General features: G+C 41.1%; 2 protein-coding genes across 3 annotated transcripts in view; one reads left to right on the top strand and one right to left on the bottom strand.

Moving 5' to 3' along the window:
• The window catches only part of TOMM70 (translocase of outer mitochondrial membrane 70), a 23,382-nt gene extending 13,491 nt beyond the window's left edge, over positions 1-9,891 (bottom strand). Inside the window, exons 1-3 of the mRNA XM_021399893.1 lie at positions 9,601-9,891; positions 1,767-1,940; positions 179-305 (exon numbers count right to left, since the gene is read on the bottom strand). Coding sequence (XP_021255568.1) covers positions 179-305; positions 1,767-1,940; positions 9,601-9,849 — 550 coding nt within the window. The 5' untranslated portion in view covers positions 9,850-9,891. The remainder of the gene's footprint in view (positions 1-178; positions 306-1,766; positions 1,941-9,600) is intronic.
• LNP1 (leukemia NUP98 fusion partner 1) lies at positions 9,641-22,889 on the top strand. Of its 2 annotated transcripts, XM_021399975.1 has the most exons (5): positions 9,643-9,729; positions 11,630-11,712; positions 12,314-12,554; positions 18,992-19,237; positions 21,261-22,889. In XM_021399975.1, the coding sequence occupies exons 3-5, from the start codon at positions 12,405-12,407 to the stop codon at positions 21,438-21,440; spliced, it is 576 nt and encodes a 191-aa protein (XP_021255650.1). In that variant the 5' UTR covers positions 9,643-9,729; positions 11,630-11,712; positions 12,314-12,404; the 3' UTR covers positions 21,441-22,889. The 2 variants fall into 2 exon arrangements, with proteins under 2 accessions (XP_021255660.1, XP_021255650.1); XM_021399985.1 differs by lacking the exon at positions 11,630-11,712 and having other exon boundaries at positions 9,641-9,729.

A 23,048-nucleotide genomic window follows, 5' to 3' on the forward strand; every position in this document is an offset into this window, starting at 1 on the left:
AAAAACAGTAAAATGTTTCTTCTTAAAAGAGAAGAAAATGTACTTGTTGTAACTATAAATGGCATTTAAAAATAATTAGGGGTTTCTGTAGTTAGAAGAAGTAAAAAAAAAAAAAAAATTATGTAAGTTTCATGATCTCTAAGTGCCTGAGCACTTTTAAGTACCAAGAGACACTCACCTTCTAAACATTCCTTCTTATTGTCTAGCTTCTCATGAGCCTTTGCGCGTCTGAAGAGAGCCTTTACGTATTTAGGATTAAGCTCCACAGCCTTTGTACAATCTTGTGCCACTTCTGTCCATTTTTGCTGTGGGCAGAAAAACATGATGAAAGAAGCCCTACTCAGCTGCATGATGTTAGCTTTCTGCTACCAACTCCAGGGTCATGCCCACCTAACAGTAGCTGCAGTTCCCAGGGCTCTGGTTCTACCTGCTCGCTTCTATTTCTGCAAGTTTCTCAGTAAGAAACTGCCAGGCGCCACTGGAAGCCACCTGCACCAGAAGAGCCACAAAACAGAAAAGGAATTCCTATAGAAAAATGAAACCAGACAGTTTTTGTACAAAGCATACGGGAGAAGATAATGACTTGATGCAGATACTTGCAGGAAGTAACACTGGGACTGAAAGACTGGTACACAAACAATAGAAGAAAGAAGAAAGTATAATGCAAATTAACAAACAAGTTTAAAGTACTAAAACTGTTAGTTTTGGGGTGTCTTCTTCACTCTTTTACTTTCTTATTTGGTTGGTTTTTATTTGCTATTGCAATTCACTACACTGTTACTATAAAGGAATGATAAATTCATATGTAAGAGTAGAACTGGCTATCACTATTAAAAACCAAAAATCCATTTATCTTCTGTGAGACTGTAATGCCCCTGCCCACCAGAAGTATTCAAGGCCAGGCTGGATGGGGCTCTGAGCAACCTGGTCTAGTAGGACATGTCCCTGCCTGCAGCAGGGTGCTGGAATTAAATGATCTTAAAGGTCCCTTCCAACCCAAACCGTTCTATGACTCAAAATTAATGAACAAAATAGGCTTTTCTAATAATTGAAAAAGAAGAACCACATACATTTTTTAGGCAATCATTAATTATGGCATGAATTAGTATTATAAGTGGTACTTCATTAAACAAGAACGGTTTTATCCACCCTTTTTCAAGCCTTGATTTCTTAAGTCATTCAGTCTCTCGCTGGATATTCTGGACTATATAAAGCCAATTTTTCCATTCGTTTATACAGCTCACCAACTTGACCTTAGAAGCAAATCTACTGATATCATAATGAAAAAATACTAGTTGATTTCTAAAAACTAATATCACATACGCACAGCTACCAAGTAATTACTTCTATGCGTGCAAAATCTAGAGCGTGGGCTTTAGTAGATGCTCTGTGATATTTCATTTTTGAAGTGGCGTCCTCTGAAATATTTGGCTTTTCACCCAACAGTTAAAGCAACGGTCTTGTAAAGAGAAACTAAACTAACACGTAAACACAAAAGTTGTTCCAGAGGGTAAGATATTAAAACCCTGTCTTGTAAGAGAGGGGTACTTAAGAATCACCTAAGATAGACTCCAGTTAATAGAACATAATTTTAGTTGTATGTGGAAAAGCACGACAAACAAGTGAAAAAAAGCTGCAAGCAATGGCATCTTGTTGTGAACGCAGCCCGTATCACCGCCTGGGATCTTTCAGTGGACAAAAGTGACAATATACATAATTTAAAATTCAACTTTTTAGAATAAAGATATAATTCACTACTTTCTTACCAGCTGTTCATAGGCAGCAGCTCTATTTTGGTAGAAGGTAGAAAGATCAAGATTTCTCTCAGGAGGGCACAGGCTGATAGCCTCAGTATAACACTGAATAGCTTGCTCATATCTTCCAGCTTTAAAATATTTGTTTCCTTTGTTCTTGGCTGCTTGGGCTCTATCAAGAGGGCTCTGAAAAAAAAGAGAAGGAAAAAAAAAGTGCTTGGTCAATTTGAGTAAGAAAAGTTTGGTGCTCACAAGCAAGGCGCTTAAGGGCTCGTCTTCAAACATATAAAATGAATCTCAGTGTTAAATTATAGCCTGGACTTCTGAAAACCTCCCTTCCATTTTATTGGGGAAAAAAAAAAAAAACAATTTCAGTTGCAACCCTATGAAATAGCAGACAAGCTTTTAAGAAGATTCACTACAATTATATTTAACAATGCAGCGATTTCTCTTTGGAAAGCCAGATGGGTTTTAATCTACTGCAACTGGTGATCAGAAGAACCAATGAGATTTCTTGTTGAAATTGAGAGAGCTATTTCTCCAAAGACAAAGCGTGTGAAGACCACAAAGCTTTCAAAGCAATTCAAATAGGAAAAGTTTTCTACTGAAATACATACAGCCTGTGAGATCAGAGTTGGCTCAGTAGAATATGAACTAAGAAAAACACTTTCTGGAAAAACTCAATTGCTTTGTCTCCCTTCCACTGGGCTAATTAACTAACTTCACAGCCAGTTCCTTTACAGCTTTACACAACCTGCTCATCCATCCACTAATAGAAAGTGCTGAACCATCACGGTTCTGTCATTCTTAGCAGAGGATGGAAAAGTTTGCGCTATCTAGCCTGTGACCTTGCTAAACGAATCTCTAAGTTCTGTGCTGCCTGTTGATCACCTGCATTTGTGAGGAAATAAGCACTGCTACCTGTGCGTGTAACGCCCAGATTCACAGACCAGTTATCGTAAATACATTTTACAATGAATCAAATGTGAGAAGTCTCTCTTTAATCAAAGGGCTATGACTCATATTCAAGACATACAGAGCAGCAAAAGATCCTAATGCTCATCTTGACTCCCCTTCCACAGCCTACCTTCAGCAACAAACACTGTGGGTCGGTTCATGCTGGCCCCCCAGACTGAAACAGAGGTTTGAGCACACACGCCATTTGATCAATCTCTCTGAGGAGGGAAAGTGTACAAAACTGGGGACAGTAATGCCTTCAATAACAGCTGCAGGATTCATTAGTTCTCACTTGTTGAATCATACATGCTGAAAAGATCATCTAGGGCCTGCTGACAACCATAAATGCCATACTTCTTTGACCATACTTGTCTCTCTTCATGCTTCTCATTCACTGCCAGCATCACCAGCTATACCCAGATTGCTGTCAGACACACTTAAAGTATCTTCTCATCAACCTGTTTCCCTTGGTGTCTGCTTGTTTCATGCTAGTCTGATCATTTTCAGCATCTAAATGATTTTTAAAACTGGAAACCTGGAGGGAAGGCTAGAAGTTGCAGTACAGGCCTCTTCTAAGGCCTGGTTTCCAACCATGGCATAAGAAACATCAGACAGTGGGTGCCAGCCTTAAGCTCCTACAAAAAAAAAAGTGTTCAGATATAACACAAATATTCTACAGGCATTCTCCTGAAGAGAGACTTACCAGTGAAACCGTATAAGGAAGAGTATTTCTTAAATATCCCTACTGCCAGCAAAGCTCTTCAATAACGCCTCACCAGTCACCAGGCTTACAGGAATGCCATCTGTGCCATCTCCACTGCTCACTGAACAAATAATCTGCAATGCTCTCTAAGTTTTTATGTTAGTGATTTAAATTCCAGTCGATAAAAGATGATTAACTGCATCCCCTTCTTGCTTTCAACTGCGTGGATATATGAACTAGAATTGGAGTGCAAAAACTTTTATGGGAGCCAAGAAATTTGTTTCCTTTGTTGAGATTTGACTGTTAGTTTAAAATCAGACCTAAATCTGAAGGGAAGTTTACATTTACATCAAGTATGTTCCAAGTATGGCTCATTCTGCAACTCTTGCTTCTCTTTTAACTAACTAATACATGTAACAAACAAATCTAAATGCACAGAAGCCAGCTTGAATTTTTTCTTCTGTATTTCCACAGCAAACCACAATGGAAATATCCTTGTGAAATAACCTACGAAATTAATTGCTTTTCCAAGCTACCTGGTACCAAACAGAAAAACATCCAAGATGAGCGAGCCATGTTGTAATATTCAGACCCGTGTTCCCTGAATCAAAACTTCTTAAGACTGATAAATTGCTAACTAAATTACTACTCTATGGTCACTGCTGATTCCTTTAGCTTAGGGATGTACTACCCCAACCTGCATCTCAGGCTGGCCGCTCTGTCTGCTCCACCCCATGCACTTTGACCGCTCTGCGCTGTGTTGCCATTGCCAAGGGACACACCACAAATGAGGACTGCTGTATAACAGCCAAACGCAATGGCTGCTCCAGTGCTAGAAACTGCATCTGGCAGCAAGAAATCTGTAGTTCTGGGGTGCTCTGCTGGCTCCTGGAAATCACCAAGTCTTCAGAAAAGCCTATGTGCACGCAACAGGGACCAGGAGCCTTGGAGAGTATGGACATGATGCCAAAGGAAAACCCCAAAATCAAAATTAGTAGCTGTTATCAGAGCAACGCTTGATTAATAGCAGTAAACCCAAAGAATATACAATGAGCTACAAGGAAATGAATTATCAAATAGATGACAACTCAATGATCACTCACCACCTCATGCATGACATGAGGGAAGTAATTTAGGGGTGGAGGGGCAGGAATCAGAGAACAACACGCTGTCATGTAATAAAGTCACTAATAATGCCCGTGCAAGAAGGAAAACTTTTTTTCCTTATACTGCCTGAAGCAAGCAAGATTCCTAACTCATGAATGGTTGCATCTCTGCAACCTTTGTCACACTGTTCTGCTATAGTCCTCTCTATGCACACAACGTACCACTTCCAAATAGCTGCCATGTTACACGCAAGGGCTGATACAGCCCTGCATCATGAATAAACCTATCTGACAGGGATCTATATGGAAAAAGTTGTTTAACGTCTCATAGCCATGAAAAACAAATCCCATACAAACCATACAGAAAGTGTGCAATAAAAATAACAAAAATGGTGCATTTATGTCTCAAAGTCCCAGAGCTTATAAACCACAAGACTTCCTTCTACTCTCAACTTAACAGGAAGGGAATTTCATTTCATTCTCATCAGTGAAAACAGTGACACTCTGTCCCACCAAAAGACAGAAGATATACTTTCATGGCATTAATACATTACATCAGCAAAGAGATCCCAGGTTGACACTTGCACTGCAGACAAGAGAACACAGGAATTTCCAGGGTGTTCTCACCGCAGAGCCAGGACAACACCCACAGATGCCAACATAAAGTAACTTTTGCTAACACATCTCCTCTAGAGTACAATTTTTCTTCTTATTATTTGATCTTTTAAGATTTGGACCTGGTTTTCATACAGACGTTTGGCACAGTCACACCAAAACAAAATACGTATTTTCCATTACAGCCAAAAAAGGAGGATGATTTTTTGACATGTGTCACGGTTTACTCTGCTGTCTAACACACATTCTGGATGCTCACCACTCAGAGGCCTCTATAATAGTTATGTTACAAAATACTCAATAAAATGAGTAGAATTTAACCTGGTAAAAATACATGCTTTTTTCATATTTTGACAATGTTTCAGAATTTGTATGCAACCCTGAAGTTTCCTGAAAAAAAAAAACAAAAAACCCACATCTCTGTATTTCGGACTGCTTTCAGCAACTGTTCACTACAAGTCTTATAACTATAGACCTCAAGCCAAAGGACACTTGTATATTTGAGAAGCCATCAGTTATCTAGCTAACCAAATAAGCAGATTCCCAGCCTTCTAAAGATGGGATAGCATGGGCCAACATCTGTTAACTATTACTCTAACCTCAGCAAATGTGTTCTCTTCACAAACTGCTCAGAAACTGCCGTGCAAACAGCAGCCACTTCACAGCAACAGGCAGCTGCACAAAGAAAGCACAGCAACCTCCAGCCATGCTGATACAAATGAATTACAAGTTTGGTTGTGTTTGAGGGACACTGTTTTTTAAAGCAGGACAAGAAATCTGCTGCCAGCCAATGACGACAGTAGTTCACAACAGAAAGATCAGCAGTGACTTTCAGTTTTTCTTTTTGGCTGAAAAGGATTTGTACAATTTGTACGAGCCCTTTGCTAAAAACAACATGGGGAAGGACTAATACTCAGCCATCCAGCTCAATTCATCTGCTTCCAAATAAACTGTGGTACAGACCGCTTTCTTCCTCTCCAAGCAAGAGGGCACTCTTGATACGATTAGGCATGAAAAAAAGCGTTGTTTTCACTACTACTCAATATCTTTTTTTTTTTTTTCCCCACTAATGTCCACTTCAAGTCTTATCTCGGAACCACACTGAAAGGCTTTAACTGGGTATAAATGGTTTTAAGACTCTCCTCAGCAATAAAAACACCAGGAGAATAAATATTCCATAAGCTTAAGCTACAAATTCAGAGCTCAGGCTAGGATGTATTATAAACAATCAAGTTCAAATTTACGGTACAACTGGTCAATGCTCTTCATCAGTCACCTTCCTTTTCAATGAGTGTCACCCATGCCTACCATGAATAAGTGAGCTGCCCGAGCTGCCAGGAGTCCAGCAATTGCTCTACTGCTATTACACACACACTTTTAGGTTTTCTACACCTGTCTCCTACAGCTGATGTGAAACACAGAACTTACAGTAGGTTGATTTATTATACAACAGGTGCACAATGCAACAGACAGGACTTCTTACACTTTTTGCTTAGACTAATTTCGAGTAAGTACCAACATAAATACATCTAGACAAAAGCTGATAATTCTTTCATACAGAGATTTAATGCCTCAGCACTGAGATAGGTAACATTCAGCAAATGCTATTAAAATAGATCCTGGAAAGAAGCCATAGTCGTTGGCTGTTGATCCTGGTATGTGGCATCCCACAAGCCAACAAGCTTGGTCATATTCACCCAGCACTGCACTCCAGTGAGCATACCCGGCTTGGAGGAAAATGCTGAGCAAAAATGTGCACAAAAGCAAAGTCCAGCTGTGGACTGAAACAGCTTTGTCTGCAACACACAATGCCACAGAACAGACCAAACAGTTCAAGAATCTCCGCTCAGTGCTTCCTGGTATATCAAGCACAGGGTTAGTCCACAAACTTGATGAAACAGTGAATGGGTGAGATATGGCCTATCACAGATTTGTTGAAGTAAACGATTCCAACCTAAGCAGAAAAAAAATAATGAAGCATCCAATGCATTACTTCACTGACTACCCAGCGTTCACTCCTCTCACACAAGAAGGAAAAACTTGTTAAGAAGTAACCGCAAAATAAGAACACAGATCAACTGAGTATGAACTAATGCAATAGATGGTTACTTCCCAACACATTTGAGTTATCCCAATATTCGCCACAAAGCAGAGCATCTAAAGACAGTTACTGTCACTGAGTAGTTAAAACATATTCCATCCAAACTATGAGACATAATGACAACTTCGGTAACGAACAGATGCAATATGGTTTTCCGACCTTTATCAGAACATCCAGAGATAGATACATTTTTACCGTCAATGCTTAACTGGTACAAGAATACCAGCTCACGGTATTGTTGAGGAGCTAAGCTTATAAAAGAAGCAATGTCAGGAGTCTTGGAGCTTTTCCCAATATAGCACCTGTGCTAAGGGCTTCTGCCAACACGACGCCAGTCACAGTCGGCCACTACATCTATGCCAGGAGTCTCCTGTAGCGCAGACACAACCTGGGGAAAAATGTGAGGGCTCTGCAGCAGGTAAAAGAAAAGCTTCAACTGCATGCAAAATAGTAATAAGGCCACATAAAGAACAAAGAAGACTTTAGATACTTTTAAAGAACAGAAAAAAAAAAAAAAAAAAAAAACCCTGAGGTCGTGTCTTCAGAAACAAATATACGCAGAAGCTGATTTAACTAAATTCTCAAACAACAACAACACCACCACCATCCGAATCCTACGCTGCATATATATGTAAAAGAATAGTTACCAGACAAACAGGTACTCACAGCTTGGGTACAGATTGGTAACCCATCCATTACTAACCAATGACTTTTCTAAAGGATTTCCCACTTGTGTTTAAGCTGTGAAATGAATTACTGATGCTTAATCACCATACAGATAGATCTGTACTCAAAATCTGACTGAGTGAAAAAACAATACTCCAACATATTAGAAAGGCAGAACAATACAATGCAGTGCAGGTAGTTAATAAGAAAAGCATCTGCAAAGATCATATTTCGAATCAAGGATCTTACCAATAGTATCTGTAACTAATAAAATGTGTGTGGAAACATGACATCCACATGACATCGTATCTCTGGATATGAGGAACAGGAAGGCAAACCTTCCCACACACATTAAGGGAAGCAGATGCCACATTAATTGTTCTGCAGCAGCTATATTTAGATCAGCTAGTCCATTGTCATATATAATCAGGCAAATGTGATACCATCTTCTTCTGCTTTCCTAAGTAATTTTCATCATTTCTTTGCAGAACACAATGACATTCTTCAAGGAACTCCAGGTCACACCATTCAACCATACACCTACTCTTAGATGCACAGAGTCCAACAGTAATTTGTGTTGGGGAGCAATTTGAAAGAGGTAGACACACAATGTTTTAAAACCAAAAAAGCTATTTATTTAAAAACTACTGCTCGCTTCACATTCAACAACAGAATGACTACAGACTACTTAACTTGATGGTACACACTGCAATCCAGAAATACAATCAAGAAATGCAGAGCTAACATAAACTAACAGTAAAGTCACTGCTGCTACACAAAGTGCACAGGTAGCCGGAAACCTGGAGCTCACTTGCAGGGAGCACACTGTCATAGGAGCACCAGATGCTGTTTGCAGCCTACCACAACAAAGTTTGATTTTGTCCTCCGTGCACTGCTTGCTCAGAACAAATCATTATATCCAAGTGACTGCCTCCAGGTCCTGCAAAGGTTTTATAGCTCACTGCAGTTCTATCATGGCCTATCTGGGAAGCTGTCACCTTCTTCACCACTCCCTTGCATTCCCATCACTGCCTGTCCACCACTTGCATGACATTAACCTTTGTCACTGAAACATTAAGGGTTAAAAATTACCTTTTCATACCTCCTAAGCAGCCTTCTCACTGACAGACAGCACAGTCTACCTAGGTCGTATACAAGAATGAGAAGAAAAAAAAACACAGGAATACCTTAATGGGATTTACTTAACAATGCCAGTGTGGCTCTAAGCTAGCTCCAGTCAGCCGAGTTTAAAACTAGCTCCTGTATGCCAGTAAGAACTTCAACATAACTAAAATAAGAGCACTGATTACACTCTTACCCAAGCAGACTGCCAAATCTAACACTGTAGGTGTGCTTACCAGTTGCGACTTCTCTTCAGTGCTACATGACAGTCACAGCACATCTGTGACTGCGGATACGCACGAAGCGCACGGCAGAAATATTTTCCACAGGCAGGTATACAAGAGAGCCGCGCACGTGATTTGGACTTTGATTATGAAGTCGCCCTTCAACTTTTGAGGAGTTCTACCTGAAAATCTTCAGCTAGGTCATTCACAGCGGGATAAATGCAAGCTTTGACAGCATCTCTATTCAGGCTGACCCTGACCCGGCCGTTAGGCGCGACGCCTGTCCCCTCCCCCCGCCCCCAACGGCCGCGGCGGGGGAGGGGCCGCGCCAACGGCCGCGGCACGCGCTCACCATCTCCTCGTGGCCGGGCCCATCGGGCTGCACGCCGCCGCCGTAGGGCCCGGGGCTCGCCCGTCCCTCGGGGGTCTTCCGCTCGCTCGCGCCCTTCCCGCCGCGGCGGGCCGCCCGCCGCCCCCACAGGTAGACCGCGCCGGCGCCCAGCAGGATGGGCGCCCCCAGCACCAACGCCAGCTGCCAGCGGGACAGCCCCGTGCCGGGGCCGCCGCCGCCCGGTGCCTCCACAGGCTTCGAGGCGGCCATGACGCGCTCACACGGCCGCCTGTGGGAGGGGAGGGACGGGGTCACCGGACACGCGGGGAGGCCGGGAGAGCTCGGGGCAGGCTGGCACTTCCGGCCGACCCGGCCCGCAGCGCCGCCTGTCGGCGTGGAGGTCCTCTGCTGCTGAGCAGCGCGTTCTTTGGGTTTGGGTTGGAAGGGACCTTTAAGATCATCTAGTTCCAACCCCCTGCTGTAGGCAGGGACACCTCCCTCTAGACCAGGTAACCGCGGTCGTGTAACCGCTTCTTTTTAAAGTTATTGATTGAATCTGGCATGGAAATCATTAAATGTGTGGTACTGGAACTGTGTATTCGTTGTATATTCACGTGTCTATGCCAACTCAGCACCCTTATCGACAGGAAGGGAAAACTGACGTTCCTATCTCCACTTACCTCTGCAGCACTCAGCTCACAATACAGAGTAGCCGCCCCTGGTGCCATGTTATACTCGGGTAGCGCTTGTCATAGCATGATTAAAAGTTTCCTAGCAGGCAGAAAGGAAACTGAATAGAAGTGAAGACATGTAGTGCTATGAAGGGGGAAAAAAGTGCTGAAAACAAAAACAATGGCATGGTTGCAAAGCAAACCCCTCAGAAGCCCTGTTATCGTTTTCCAAAGTGAGTTTGGGTTTGCCCTGAGCGCTGATGGCATTAGCACCATGACATCCTGACCTCCTAACTGCTACAGAGTTTACTCATTCAGCTGCAGCAGGGGCTCCTTTCTTATTTCCCACTCTTCCCATCTCTTATGGAGCCCTGACATTTTCTTGGCATGATCTGCTGTCCTGCTGGATGCTCAGTACGTCTTGGGGCCTGGTAATAAACAGCTCAAGCCATAGCTCTCTCAATGTGTGAATTATCACTATTTGCATAAGTATATTTTGCTGAAACAGCGGGACTCTCCCATTTTTCCCTGTCACCTGTTTCAGCACAGCAGAAGTACTTCCAACTTTATGTGACAGAAGAGAAGAACCGTATGCCATACAGTAAAAGTGGCATATCTACAGGCCAATAGTTTCCTACTGGGATGGTCTAAATTCCACCTAGGTGTTGTTTCTTACAAGCCAGGGTAGTCCTTCACATATACCCTACCTGTACAGATTGCTAGCCTTAGGGAGTGCAGACAAATTTAGGCTCTCAGAATATGGCCTGGAGTACTCTTCCCCACTTAGAGAATCAGCCTATGTGTTCTTTTTATTCAAGTGTATTTTTACTGTGCCATTTTCTAGGTATTCTTGTCACTCCTGTCTATCCACGCTTTGACCAAGAACACATCCTGCTGCAGGTTTTGTTGTGTCTCTGAGCTCTGATGTGCGACATCCAAGGATATGCTGTGTGTATATCCATGTGCTACAGGTTCTTGTGCTACTCATGGTCTCATATGCCCCAGACAAAGAGAAACAGACATAGGTATCTGTGAGCAATCAGTTCCTTCACCTGTATTATTCAGAATGAAGAGTCCTACATCAGAGTATGGTACTGGGAGAACTTAGGCCTCACATCTACACCCACTTGAATGAAACTAGAGTTTTGCTGCTACATCCATATATTGCTAAATAGAGTAGAGATAAGGGGCAAGGTTTAGTGATGTACCACTAATTGTCCGTAATGTTAAACTGCTAGTAAGCCTTTTTGCATACTTCTGGCCAGTGCTGACTAATATCTCCAAGACAATACCTAGGCATCAGGAGAACACTTGGCTACCTAGCACACACCAATGCTTCAATGTAAAGTTAGATTTGTGTATTATTTTCTCCTGTGCAGTTTTCCATGGCTACCCCAAGAGTCTCCACATCCTCAAAACACTCTGTGTGCAGTGAGATGAAGCCGGGCCCACCATAAACCTGGTACGGCAGATGAAATGGCTTTGGTGAAAAGCAGATGATGCAAGCTCATTCATCATGCCATGACCCAAAAATGAACAAGCAGTTTTTTCTCAGGAAAGCCTTCTTCCTGGAGAGACCATATTTTTTGAACACCAAAAGGAAGAGCAGAGACAATAGAGATCAGGAGGGAGGGCAGCATGGGGAGGGCTATTTGTCCTGCCTTCCACAAAGTCAGTTAGGCCTCTGCAAGCAGATGTGCCCGTTTCTGACCACGGTCAATATGTCAATTCCTCTTCTCAAAATCACAAGCCTGCTTTGGGTTAGAGTACACACCTCCCAGGCATGTTACTGTGGGCAATTCTCCATTGGGATTGACAGCTGGTGCACTCAACTGCAATGCACATGGAGTTGAGAACATATTTCCCTTCCTATCAGCTCCCTGAGGCATCATCATATTGAACGTCTCTGCAATGGAAAGATTAAAAGAAACCTTGTTGAAAATAGATGAGAAAGGAGTGACTTTATGTTCAGACAGTGCCTACGGCTGCAGTGGGTTGGACTTTGGGGAATGGAGTGCAGTAAGAGTGGCTGAAACTGCATCTCCTCTTCCTCTTGTTGACAGAACAGTGTGAGGCTATTGGCTTGGTGAGAACCTTCAATATTGCTTTTCCTTGTCTGGCTGGGACACTGCTGCAAGTTTGGAGTGTCTGTACATGGAATATGAAGAGGATGATGATATTTCCTTTGCAAGATGGATGAGCAGTTTCTGGGGCCACAGCTTGATTGATGAGAATGAGAAAGAGGGTAGAGGCCACAAGAAACATCAAACACGATCCCTTAGCGAAAGGAGAGCCTCCCTTCCGGTAAGAGCTGTGTGCAGTTTTGTGTGTGCATGTGTGTGTGGCTTATGTTTAATCTTAAGTGAGGACATCCCAAAAGTTAACCCTAGAGATCCAATGGGATGAGACTGCCTCGCTTACGTTGTCAACTAGGTTCAGTTCCTACTGGCAGAAATCAGTTGCTTCTTGAACTCAGCTCCCTGCCAGAAGCCTCAGAGGCCTTTGAAATAGAAGATGAGCAAACTTCAAGATCGGGAAATGTGGGACCAAAAAACGGAAGAAGAAGGCTGCAATAACTGCTGGAGTCCTAACTATGTATTATGATTTTCTGTCTGATAAGCATGACTTGACAGAGATCAAAATACTTCAGAAATCTGGCATGCACAAACTTGTCTTCACTGAGTATGTTCTCTACATAAGCCTTTATATATTCATTGGATTTTGACCTAATTCTACAACCACTCTTCTCAAGGAAGCTGTGTGCTTTACTCTCTGGGATTTAGCTGCTTGCTGGTGTAACTCTGAATTTAAGCTAGAGGATATGGTCCCTCCTTGTTTAAAGTATATGAACCTGAAATTAAGGACCCAACAGATAACAAAGCTTATTATATTATGAAGTAAGGTTTTAAGGGAGAAGCAGATTCTTTCTTCTTAAACCATCAGAGCAGTGGGGAAGGAGACAGGGTTCACACGCAGAGGCAGTTTTTTAAGGTAGCTGTCATCTAACAAGTTGTCAAAATGCAAATAAAAGCAGATATTTCCAATCCTTAAAAAAAGGGGTAGGTGCCTCATACCTGTCTCTTTTTCTTACAGGTGCATCAGTTGGCTTTCCAAAGTAATTATGTTTACTTACAAAAAATTTTTCACTTATATCCCTAAATCATAATGGATGCAACAAAGCCAATACTATTATATTGTGGAAAAAATTAGTGACTTTTTCCAAACTCTTTTTCTGTCATGCTATATTTCACCTTGGAAATTATCTTCCACTGGATCTGCCATGTTCTAAGTGGTGCGTTTTTTTTTTTTTACATAGAATCATGGAATAGAATGATAGGATAATTAAGGCTGGAAAAGACCACCATTCCAACCATCCATCCACCCATCACCACCATGTCCACTAAACCACGTCCTACAGTGCCACATCTACACATTTCTTAAACACCTCCAGGGAAAATTTTCTCTTTTTTCAAAAATTATGTTTAAGAGGAGCAAAACAGAACAAATCTACCTCCTCACTCTTTGAGTCCATGAATAGGTTGGAAGGGTAATCATAATCCATTTGTTTAAACTGATCAGCCACATCTACTAATTATAGTTATGTTCCACTTTGGTTACAGATTGAAAAACAGACTCTGAGCTATAGTTTTGCTAATGGATTCCATCAGAATGCCTAAAACAAAAATTTATTAACGTTTCTTTATTTATTAATTTTACCATATTGTAATTTTGTTCTTCAGAGAATTATGCATACATAATTTCTTTACACCTAATACAGACTAAGACTGTACTTTAAATTGCATTCCATTCAGCAAGTTGCTGAATGCAGCTTCATATGTATATTTGTATGTGTACACATACATTTAATTTGAAGCATGTTCTTACATTCAGTTTGATCAAAAGCTATTTGAATTCTTTTGCTAATGATACTTGTATCCGTGAATTGGCAGTAGAACTTTAATGCAGTTCGCTTAGAGAGAGAAGCCTGTGACTTTTTGTATGACTGTTCAATCAGTTAAAGTTACCCTGTACACTTAGTTATGTCTGGTCTTCACATTAGTGCTGCACACATTTTTTTTCTGGCTCAGCTATATTCAATAGCACATACAAATCTCAATCTCAGTGCCAGAAAATGACCACGGGAATGAAAAAGGATGCTTTGTTTGGGTTTCTTATAACAAATTTTGATAATTTTTTATATTAAACTATTTTAATAGAAATTTCTAATCAGTTGTAGTGAAAACTACTAAAATACGTTGTGTTAAGTCAAATCTAGAAATTAATCAAGTGAGGTCACTAATAATTCCTTAGAAATATCTTCAGAAAATGTTCAGAGCCACAACTTGCTATTGCACCTGGATGTGCTCTTTGGACAATTGTTACTAAGGATAACTACTGTAAGAATCAAAACACTTATTAGTTTTTGTTAAAGACTTTATTTTTGTCAGAGTAGTGCTGTTAATCAGGAGGAATAATAACGGAGATCAGACCATGTCTCTTCTGTAATTTAATACTTCCTCAGTGGATCACATTGTACTCTTTCTTCTGTGTCAGTGTCGTAAATGGAGGTAACCATGGCTGTCCTGATTATAAACAAGTCATAGAATCACAGAACCATTAAGGTTGAAGAGACCACTAACATCATCTAGTCCCACTGTCAACCCATCACCATGCACTCTAAGTCAGCAGGTTCTGACTCGCACAGCTGTTTGCAAAAGTTTCTTGTGCAGATAGATAAACTTGTGCTGCACAAACAGCATGGCCAGCACACCTTCTCTCATACCCAGGGCTGGCATACAGGGTATCAGCAGCAATGCATTTCTGCCCACGTGCACTGCATCTGCACCAAGAGTGTTTTGGTATTGCGCTACACAATGCTAGCACTATGGCACAAAAGGTGTTTTGGAGTAACTCTGTAAATCACTTTCAGCTCTGGATTAGTTTTTTGGTCTTCTTTGTAGTTTTTCCTATGCTGTAGAAACACATTCAACCACTGTTCTCACCTAAAACATGATGGCTGATATCTGTGGCTTCCTGTCATTGTGGTGCCTCTCAAAATAGGAACAAAGCTCTGTAGAACTCCCTCTGTGATTTGCTTCACTGAAACTAACAATATTTTTAATTACTTTTTCTTCAGGATCTTATAATACCTCACAAACATCACTGAGATGCTCTTCACAAAGTGCTTTTGTTGTGATCATTCCCATTTTGCAGAAGAACACAAACTTATCTTCATCCCTCACTGGGTCACTGGCAGAGCATGTAACTGGCCGCAGGAACCCTCACGCCAAGAGAGGCTAAAACAATAAGTCCAGGCTTATCCATTAAAACTCGTACCTCCACTCCCCTGAAAAGCATTAGGTTTGGAAAAGCTGACATGGGCCTGCAGTGAATGTGGAAACAGCCTGAGGAGAACTAAGTCATCTGCTTTCAACTGCTTAAATCAACTTGCTGCGCACTGCAAATTTTAGATACGGTAACTGATTCTCTTTTTGAAGTCGATGACTTTGCTTGATGCATTCAAGTTGTCCTCCATCATTTCAGCTCAGGACAGTTTACTTCCCAGGCACTTTGTTGTGGGGAAAACATCGCAGGCAGAGGAGAACTGGTTAGAGTTTTACAACCCTATATATGTAAGCACTTGGAAGTAGACATTGTTGTTCATGACAGAAGATCAGATAAGAAACAGCCAAGGGTGAGAGCAGAACTTCCGACTACAGTTGAAGGTAGTGACATTTATTCTAAACTAAAATCAGACTGAACATTTATCGCAATATCATTACTACAGATCAGCGGAAGCTTAGGCTGAAACATTTTAAAGGAATTCATGCTTGGCTATAAGCTTCTTGGAAGGAAAGAAAGCTCTGGGACAGAATCCGTATGTCAGATTTTCCAAAATATTCCTAGAGAACTGGGGTCATTATGTAAACTTGAGCACACAACAAATGCAGTACTGACATTCTGAAGATTAATTTTCTTACTGACAGCTGTTTGAGCTCTCAGATCAAGCTCAAAAGATGGAAGAAATTATCTTGTCTCCAACAGAAACTGAGAAAGTGAATAGGCAAATCTTATTGGCACCAAGTTCTTGAGGGTTTCTTTGCTATTTCTGTGTAAGTAAACAATCTGCTGCCTATTATGTAAACAGACACTAAACATGACTGGCATTACAGAAAGGCTTATACAGAAAAAGGGGGTACTAAAGGGAGTGAGAAACAAACATTGAGAGCACACTTCGTGCTCCTGGCTTTCCTGGAGTTAGCAAAAATTCCATATTTTGATAAAAAGAACAGTTATCATTCTTCCTTCCCATACCTTTTTCCTTGTTTCACTTCCTCTCCACTTCTCCTCCAATTTAAGAACTACTCAAGGGCAGATCTTAGAAGCCAGATACAAGGGAAGCTTGCTAAAGAGGCACCACATGTAAACATGAGGCAGCTACTGGGGCAAGGATGAGAGCAGACACCGGAGCAGTGCTCGGAGACCTTTGGCAAGGGAAGGCAGCAGTAGTGGGTGGAAAAGAGAGCATGGATACAGAGCAAATCTCTATTTCCAGCAGCTGTTGAGACATCAGGAAGGGAAGCATAAATTAAAGATGTCTCAGGCCTGTTCTTAATAACAATGGTACCATGCAATCCATTTGGCCCCAAATCTATGTATTAAGCACATGTATTAAATCTAAGAAACAGTAAGAAAGCCACATGGATCTTATCTAAACTCACTGCCAGAATTTATCTTAAATAAAAGAAGACTACTGTTTTGTGCTAGTAATAAGCCATGAAATGTTCATTCTTAGCAGTTGTATTAAGACCTTTGTCCTCTGTTGGATTGTGTTCATAGGACAGTAACATGCTAATGTGCATGTGCACTGTGAGAGAAGGCACAACCACTGTAATGTGATTAGATGATCATAAAATCATAGAATCATAGAGTGGTTTGGGTTGGAAGGGACTTTTAAGATCATCTAGTTCCAACCCCACTGCTGTAGGCAGGGACACCTCCCTCTAGACCAGGTTGCTCAAAGCCCCATCCAGTCTGGCCTTGAATGCCTCCAGGGAGGGGGCAACCACAACCTCTCTGGGCAACCTGTTCCTGTGTCTCACCACCCTCACAGTAAAGAATTTCTTCCTAATATCTAGTCTAAATCTACCCTCTTCCACTTTAAAGCCATTTCCCCTTGTTGTATATGTAGCTGTACCCTAGGTTCAGTGAGACAGATCTGCATTTCAGAGGATGGCCTGTTCCTTTTCTGAACCATAGTGTCTATGTTAGTATGTAAACTACAGCCTTTTTGTTAAGGGCCTCACAATAATTTTGTCTCTGAAGGAAAAATAAAAAGCAACATCTTTGTAATATAAAATATTTACAAGATATCGTAAAACAAGATTGATGAATACCATCTCCTGCTTCATCTGTCCTCCTGGTTTTTTTTGTTTTTGTTTTTGTTTTTGTTTTTGTTTTTCCAAAACCTCTAAGAACAAATATCAGTGATTTTTGGTGTGTAACAATGTGTGTTTCCAGGAAACAATATACACTGATACCATTAAAATGACATAGAACATGTTCAGCTTGTACAGCTGACATGGCATGTGTAATCCTGTCCCTTAAGCACAATTCGATTGCTCTGATGCTTTTCCAAATAACAATACGATATGACCTTATAGAAATCACAGCCGTATTGATTAGCATTGTAGCAGTATGCCTCAAAGTAAAAATAGCATAGTAGGAATCACTACCACTACTCTCAGCAGCAGCCATAGCACTAGTTGCTAGAGTAAGCTTTTGTCTGGAAATGAAGTAGAACTTGCACCATATGAGCTGAAGACCCTTTGATGTTAGGTGCATCTAGAAGGTATAAGTCTTACATTAAAAAAAACCAAAACAAAACAACAACAACTAAGAGTTTCATATGTCCATACAAATGGGAAGTATAAATTAACAAACAGCAGGATACATAGTTCCTCAGTTAATGCCAGCAGCTGCATGCAGGAACTTGTAATGAGGAAGGCAAGTCTACCTATATGGAACTGTGATATTTTTCTGAAAGATGCAACAGAAGTAGATTTACTGGTGATTTAACACCTCTCATCAAGCCATTGTGGAAAGCCTGTTTCCTACCATTTCTCTAGTAGGGATGTGTCCCTCAGTGCCCTGAAAATGCTCTCTTGTGAGTTCAGGATGAATATGCCCAAGAAACCACTAAAAAACCCAGAGCAGGACAGTAGAGCATCTTGTCTGCATATAGGCCAGGCAGCAGATTTGACAAGACTGGGCTAGAGATGGTTTCTGTCACATTCAGATGACCTCAAACCTGTAATAAGAGCTGGAGCACCTGTGGATCAAACCCAAAGTCTGGCACATCTGGCCACAAAAGGGCTGGGTCCATGCTGTTTGACAGCCCTGCCTACAACCCATCCCCAGAGGGGACGCCTGGGTGTTTGGGATTATGAAGCATCCCAGTTCTTCTTGATGACAGTGGGCACACTTCACATTTCAAATGGTTATTTGGGTGCCAAAACTTAGATACTCAAAAAATGGGAATAAACAAATTCTGCTGCTGCCCCAAGGAAGCAAGGTCTTTGACAGTGTGATTCTCGTGCACAAATAAGGAAAGGTACAGAAGCCTGGACGTGGTTATTTGTTCTGCACCATTGCTTAGAGAGTACTCTGTAGCAGAGAGAATCTGCCTTGTGTGCTCTGCTTTAGTATTCAATACTCATCCAAGACATCTTCTTTTGCAGGCCAGGCTTTCCTCTCTCCATACAACACGACTTCATGCCTCTGCCAAAGGCTCATCTTCAGGTCATCTCAAGGGCTCCAAAGAATTTCAAGAAGATCAAGATGTCAAATGCCACCGCCACAAGAAGGCAAGCAGAACACCTTCAGCAGACAGCTCAGGCCCAGAGACAAGATCAAATTCCATGCAGGAATTTGCAGAGTCCTTTGAGAAGCAATTGCATTTCAAGAGCAAACGCTCAGTTTCTTTGGTAGGTAACAACAAATAGCAACCTTAAGAAGACTTCAGAAATAAATAAATAAATCAGAACAGCTTTATCCCTGGTATAATTCCTGTGTCTTTGCTGGAGGAGGAGCAGAAATAAGCTTGAATTACTATTTCTTAAATGATGTGATCCTTACTGTAGTTCAAGAAATGTTAAACTGGTAATGTCATTACTATGAGCATTTTGGATGTAGTGGCCCCAGTCTAGACTTGTTCCTAAGTGTGTATCTTCAAGAGAGACAGTGTACTCTCTGTGGCAACATTTTCAGAGGTTTCTACAGCTTTGCCAATACATCATGACAATATAAAAACAGGTCTACTTCACTTTTGCTGTGATATCCAGATCTCTTTCTCATTGCTGTTGACCTGGTTTAACCGCATGCCATGTTATCTGTAAGACTGCCATGCATCATGGTGTTGGGGGGATTTCTCCTTACTCCTTGGGACTCCAGTGTCACTGCACATCTGCAGCAGCAGCCATTGCTATATTTTCACTGTAAGAGCATGCAGCCAGCATGGATGCTTTTCCTATTTCATTCTTCTCCCTGTCATTCTTTCCTGAGGCACGAGTATTTTCTGCATGGTTTGCATTGAAGAAGTAGCCAATAATGACCTTTATCTATGACAATTTAACACATTTATTATTATGATACGTACTATCTGTTTTATCACACAGTGGAGGGAAGGGTATTGAACAGTAACTCCCTTGTAAGTATCGGAAGAACACTGTCAAATTCAGTCATCCCATTGAAAAGCTGTGTTTGAATAACACTTGACATTAGCCTCAAATAATAACAAAGGGAAGTACTCTTTTTTTTTAGTTTGTTGACACTGACAGTTTCACATGGAGAGGTAGTCTTCATCTCTCTGTGCAGACCTTCCATTTAGCAATAAAAATCTCTTTTCAATAAATAGCATAATTACATGATCAGTCCCACGGTTACAGTCCTTGCATGCTCAGTCCTCTAGGAATATGAAGAGTTATGGTGATGAAAACTCTGTTATTCAGTTTTTATATTTTTATGTGCATTCTGTAATCTTCTTTTTCCCTTGTAGGAACTGCTCAGTATTTATTTCATTTGGAATTTCCCATTGCCTCATTTGCCAACCCTCACCAGTAGCTGGTCGCTTATTTATCATTTCTCAAAAGTGCCTACTGCTAGAAAGTCTGTGAGTGTGTCAGTTGTGTGATAGGTATAGTGAATATAATACACTAAGTTTGACTTTGATTTCATTTTTAAAATGTGGATTCTGGTACCCTTCTGTAATTCACAGCAAGGTGTGCTGAGCTATACTTCGATCTATCTTTCAGCTAGGCCAAACTGTGGTCATTCCTCAGTCACTACTGAAGCCTGTAAGATGTCAAGGACTTCAGAACCCTGAAGAAATGAGTGATAGGTATAGAGATCTGAAAGGAAATTTGGGAGTGGGCTGAAACATGGAGCTACAAAAAGAGTGTTGAAAAATTTATTTTATTATTATTTTTTTTTGCATTTGGAACCCTATGGGTATCATTCAAACCACTCTTTATATGACTCTACAGACTAAAAGAAAAGTGGAGAAAAGGTAATTCCACTTCATCTCCTTGCCTGCTCATTGTTTTTCTCTAAGTAAATGTTTCAACACTTCCTTTCAGAGCACTCCTTGTAGCTATCAGTGAGCAACTTTCAGATTTTTAAAGATGGATCATGTGAAATAAGAAAAACACAGAGTCTGGGCTGAAATTTCAGAGCCTCCTTTTTTCCCTCATGTCTCCTCTCCCAGGCTTGCCCTCCAGGCAGACCATCCTCCTACAACCCATACAGTATCATCAAAAGTGTGTTGCCCTTTGCTGAGTATTAGGGTTACTGACTGGGGCCATGAGTTTGGGCCCATCCTGTTAAAGCGGGTCTGGCTGAGGTAGGTAAATGGAATATTTTACTATATATTACTACTGAAATATAGTTATCAAATATTGTTGATCATGTAAGAGTCACTTAATTCTCTCCTATTTTTTTTCTGCCTTTTAGCAACCTGAAGGCATGAAGGAGAGAAGAGAGAGACTGCATCTGAGAAAGAACAAGTCTCACAAGAGAATCGGAGAGAAATCAGAGCCAGGGAGAGCACAGAAAGATGAACACTCGGAAGCTATACCTACAAAACACGACGAACAGTTTCCATCACAAGCAAGCATTGAGAAAGGATATTAATGCACAGGTGGCTAGAATGTCTTGGGCTAATGAATTTTAACACTATCTGTGATGAACAGAGGGAGCATTCTTGTTTTGACTAGAAGAAGGTTGTTAGCTAGTGCAAACCCAAAGCTGTAAAATGAAACTAAAATTCAACTGCATAATTGATACCATTTTCCTACATTCCCGTCTTTATTTTTTCCACTAGGAATGTGACCCTGCTCAGAGATATGGAGCAATGAACCACACCTTTAGAGGGTTTCAGACAGATTTAGCATTGCAGCAGGACAACAGTGGATGTGTTCATTTAGGAGGAGAACATCTATGTATTACAGAGCTGTGCAAAGTCACTCAAAGCCTTATGTTTCTGTTTTAATTGCAAACAGAAATTTGGGGAAAGAAAATGTACACATAAACTATTAGCCATTACTTGGCCCTGACACTGACTTAGAGTTGTCATGGAAACAGGGATCTCTTCTCTTTGACATTCTCCCAACTCCAAATTTGTGGAGGTGATAGAAAAAAGGTCCTCACGCTCTCCTCCACACATTGTTGTTGTCTTCTCTGTGCTTTCCTCACTGTCACTGCAATATAACTCTTGTTTTCTGATGTCCCTCTTTTCTCTCCTGTGTCCTCAGTCCCATTTCCCAAGTCACACAACAGTTTTTCTGCCAGCTTTAGTCTCTGTTGTGGCCTTTCCTCCCTCCATTTTCTATTTTGCAGCTGTGACTCATAGCTAGAAGACTCTCTTGTTACATCTGTAGCTCTGCCTCATCAAAATTTGAGCCTTGCTTGAACCTCTGGTAAAAACAGAGATGATCAGCCTCTTGCACTTCTATATAATCTCTTCACGGGGCTGATTATATTTGCCACAGTTTCAGGGCAATATATCCTTTTAATTTTTTCTTTCTGCATGAACTGAGGCCAAACAAAGGAATTGGGAAATGGCTCTGCCAGTGATAAGCTGGTCTTGGGAAATTTTTTTCCTCTGGCTGAAGATCTAAACTCAGCTGTAAATCTCACCGTCTCTAAGCAAGATTTCCTTCTATGCAGAGGAATACAATTTCCGTATGCTCATAAACACACCTTTTTGACACGTGAGTCTTCCCTTCAGAGAAAATCCCCGTCCTTGGGTATAATTTCTTAAGGCCTAGTATGAAGAAAGCCTGGTTTGGTAATAGAGGATAGTGAAGACTGATGAATTTATGAGTCAGGGTCAAAGTCTGCTGGGTATTCTTCCTGGGATTTTCTGTAATTAACAAAGGTTTTATTACTTTAGAGCCTCAATTTTGAATGTTCAACCTTTTAAGAGCTTAGGGCATCCTCTACACTTTGTAACAATTCATTTTCGGATTGGTTTTGTTTCTTGGAGGACTTTCAGGGTATATAAGAAAGTGGCTGAACCCTTGCTAATGCTTGTAAGCTGTTTCTTACCTGGCAACGTATATTATAAACTAATAAATCTGAGTGAAAAAATATTTGTTCTTATGCGTTATTCCCATCCTCCTCAGTCCAGATTGGATTTTCATTAAATTCTTCCATCAGCCAAAACTTTCATGCAGATAACTTTCCTCTTATAATCCTAATTTGAAGATTGCATTACAGTAAACCTGGATGGAATCACAG

The sequence above is a fragment of the Numida meleagris genome, chromosome 1 (genome assembly GCF_002078875.1).
Source record: "Numida meleagris isolate 19003 breed g44 Domestic line chromosome 1, NumMel1.0, whole genome shotgun sequence".
NCBI classification, from domain to species: Eukaryota; Metazoa; Chordata; class Aves; order Galliformes; family Numididae; genus Numida; species Numida meleagris.

Coding starts and splice junctions, on each gene's coding strand:
- LNP1 (XM_021399985.1), top strand. CDS start 12,405: ATGGAATATGAAGAGGATGATGATATTTCCTTTGCAAGATGGATGAGC. Junction 12,555..18,991: donor AAAGGAGAGCCTCCCTTCCG/GTAAGAGCTGTG, acceptor CTTCTTTTGCAG/GCCAGGCTTTCCTCTCTCCA. Junction 19,238..21,260: donor GCAAACGCTCAGTTTCTTTG/GTAGGTAACAAC, acceptor TCTGCCTTTTAG/CAACCTGAAGGCATGAAGGA.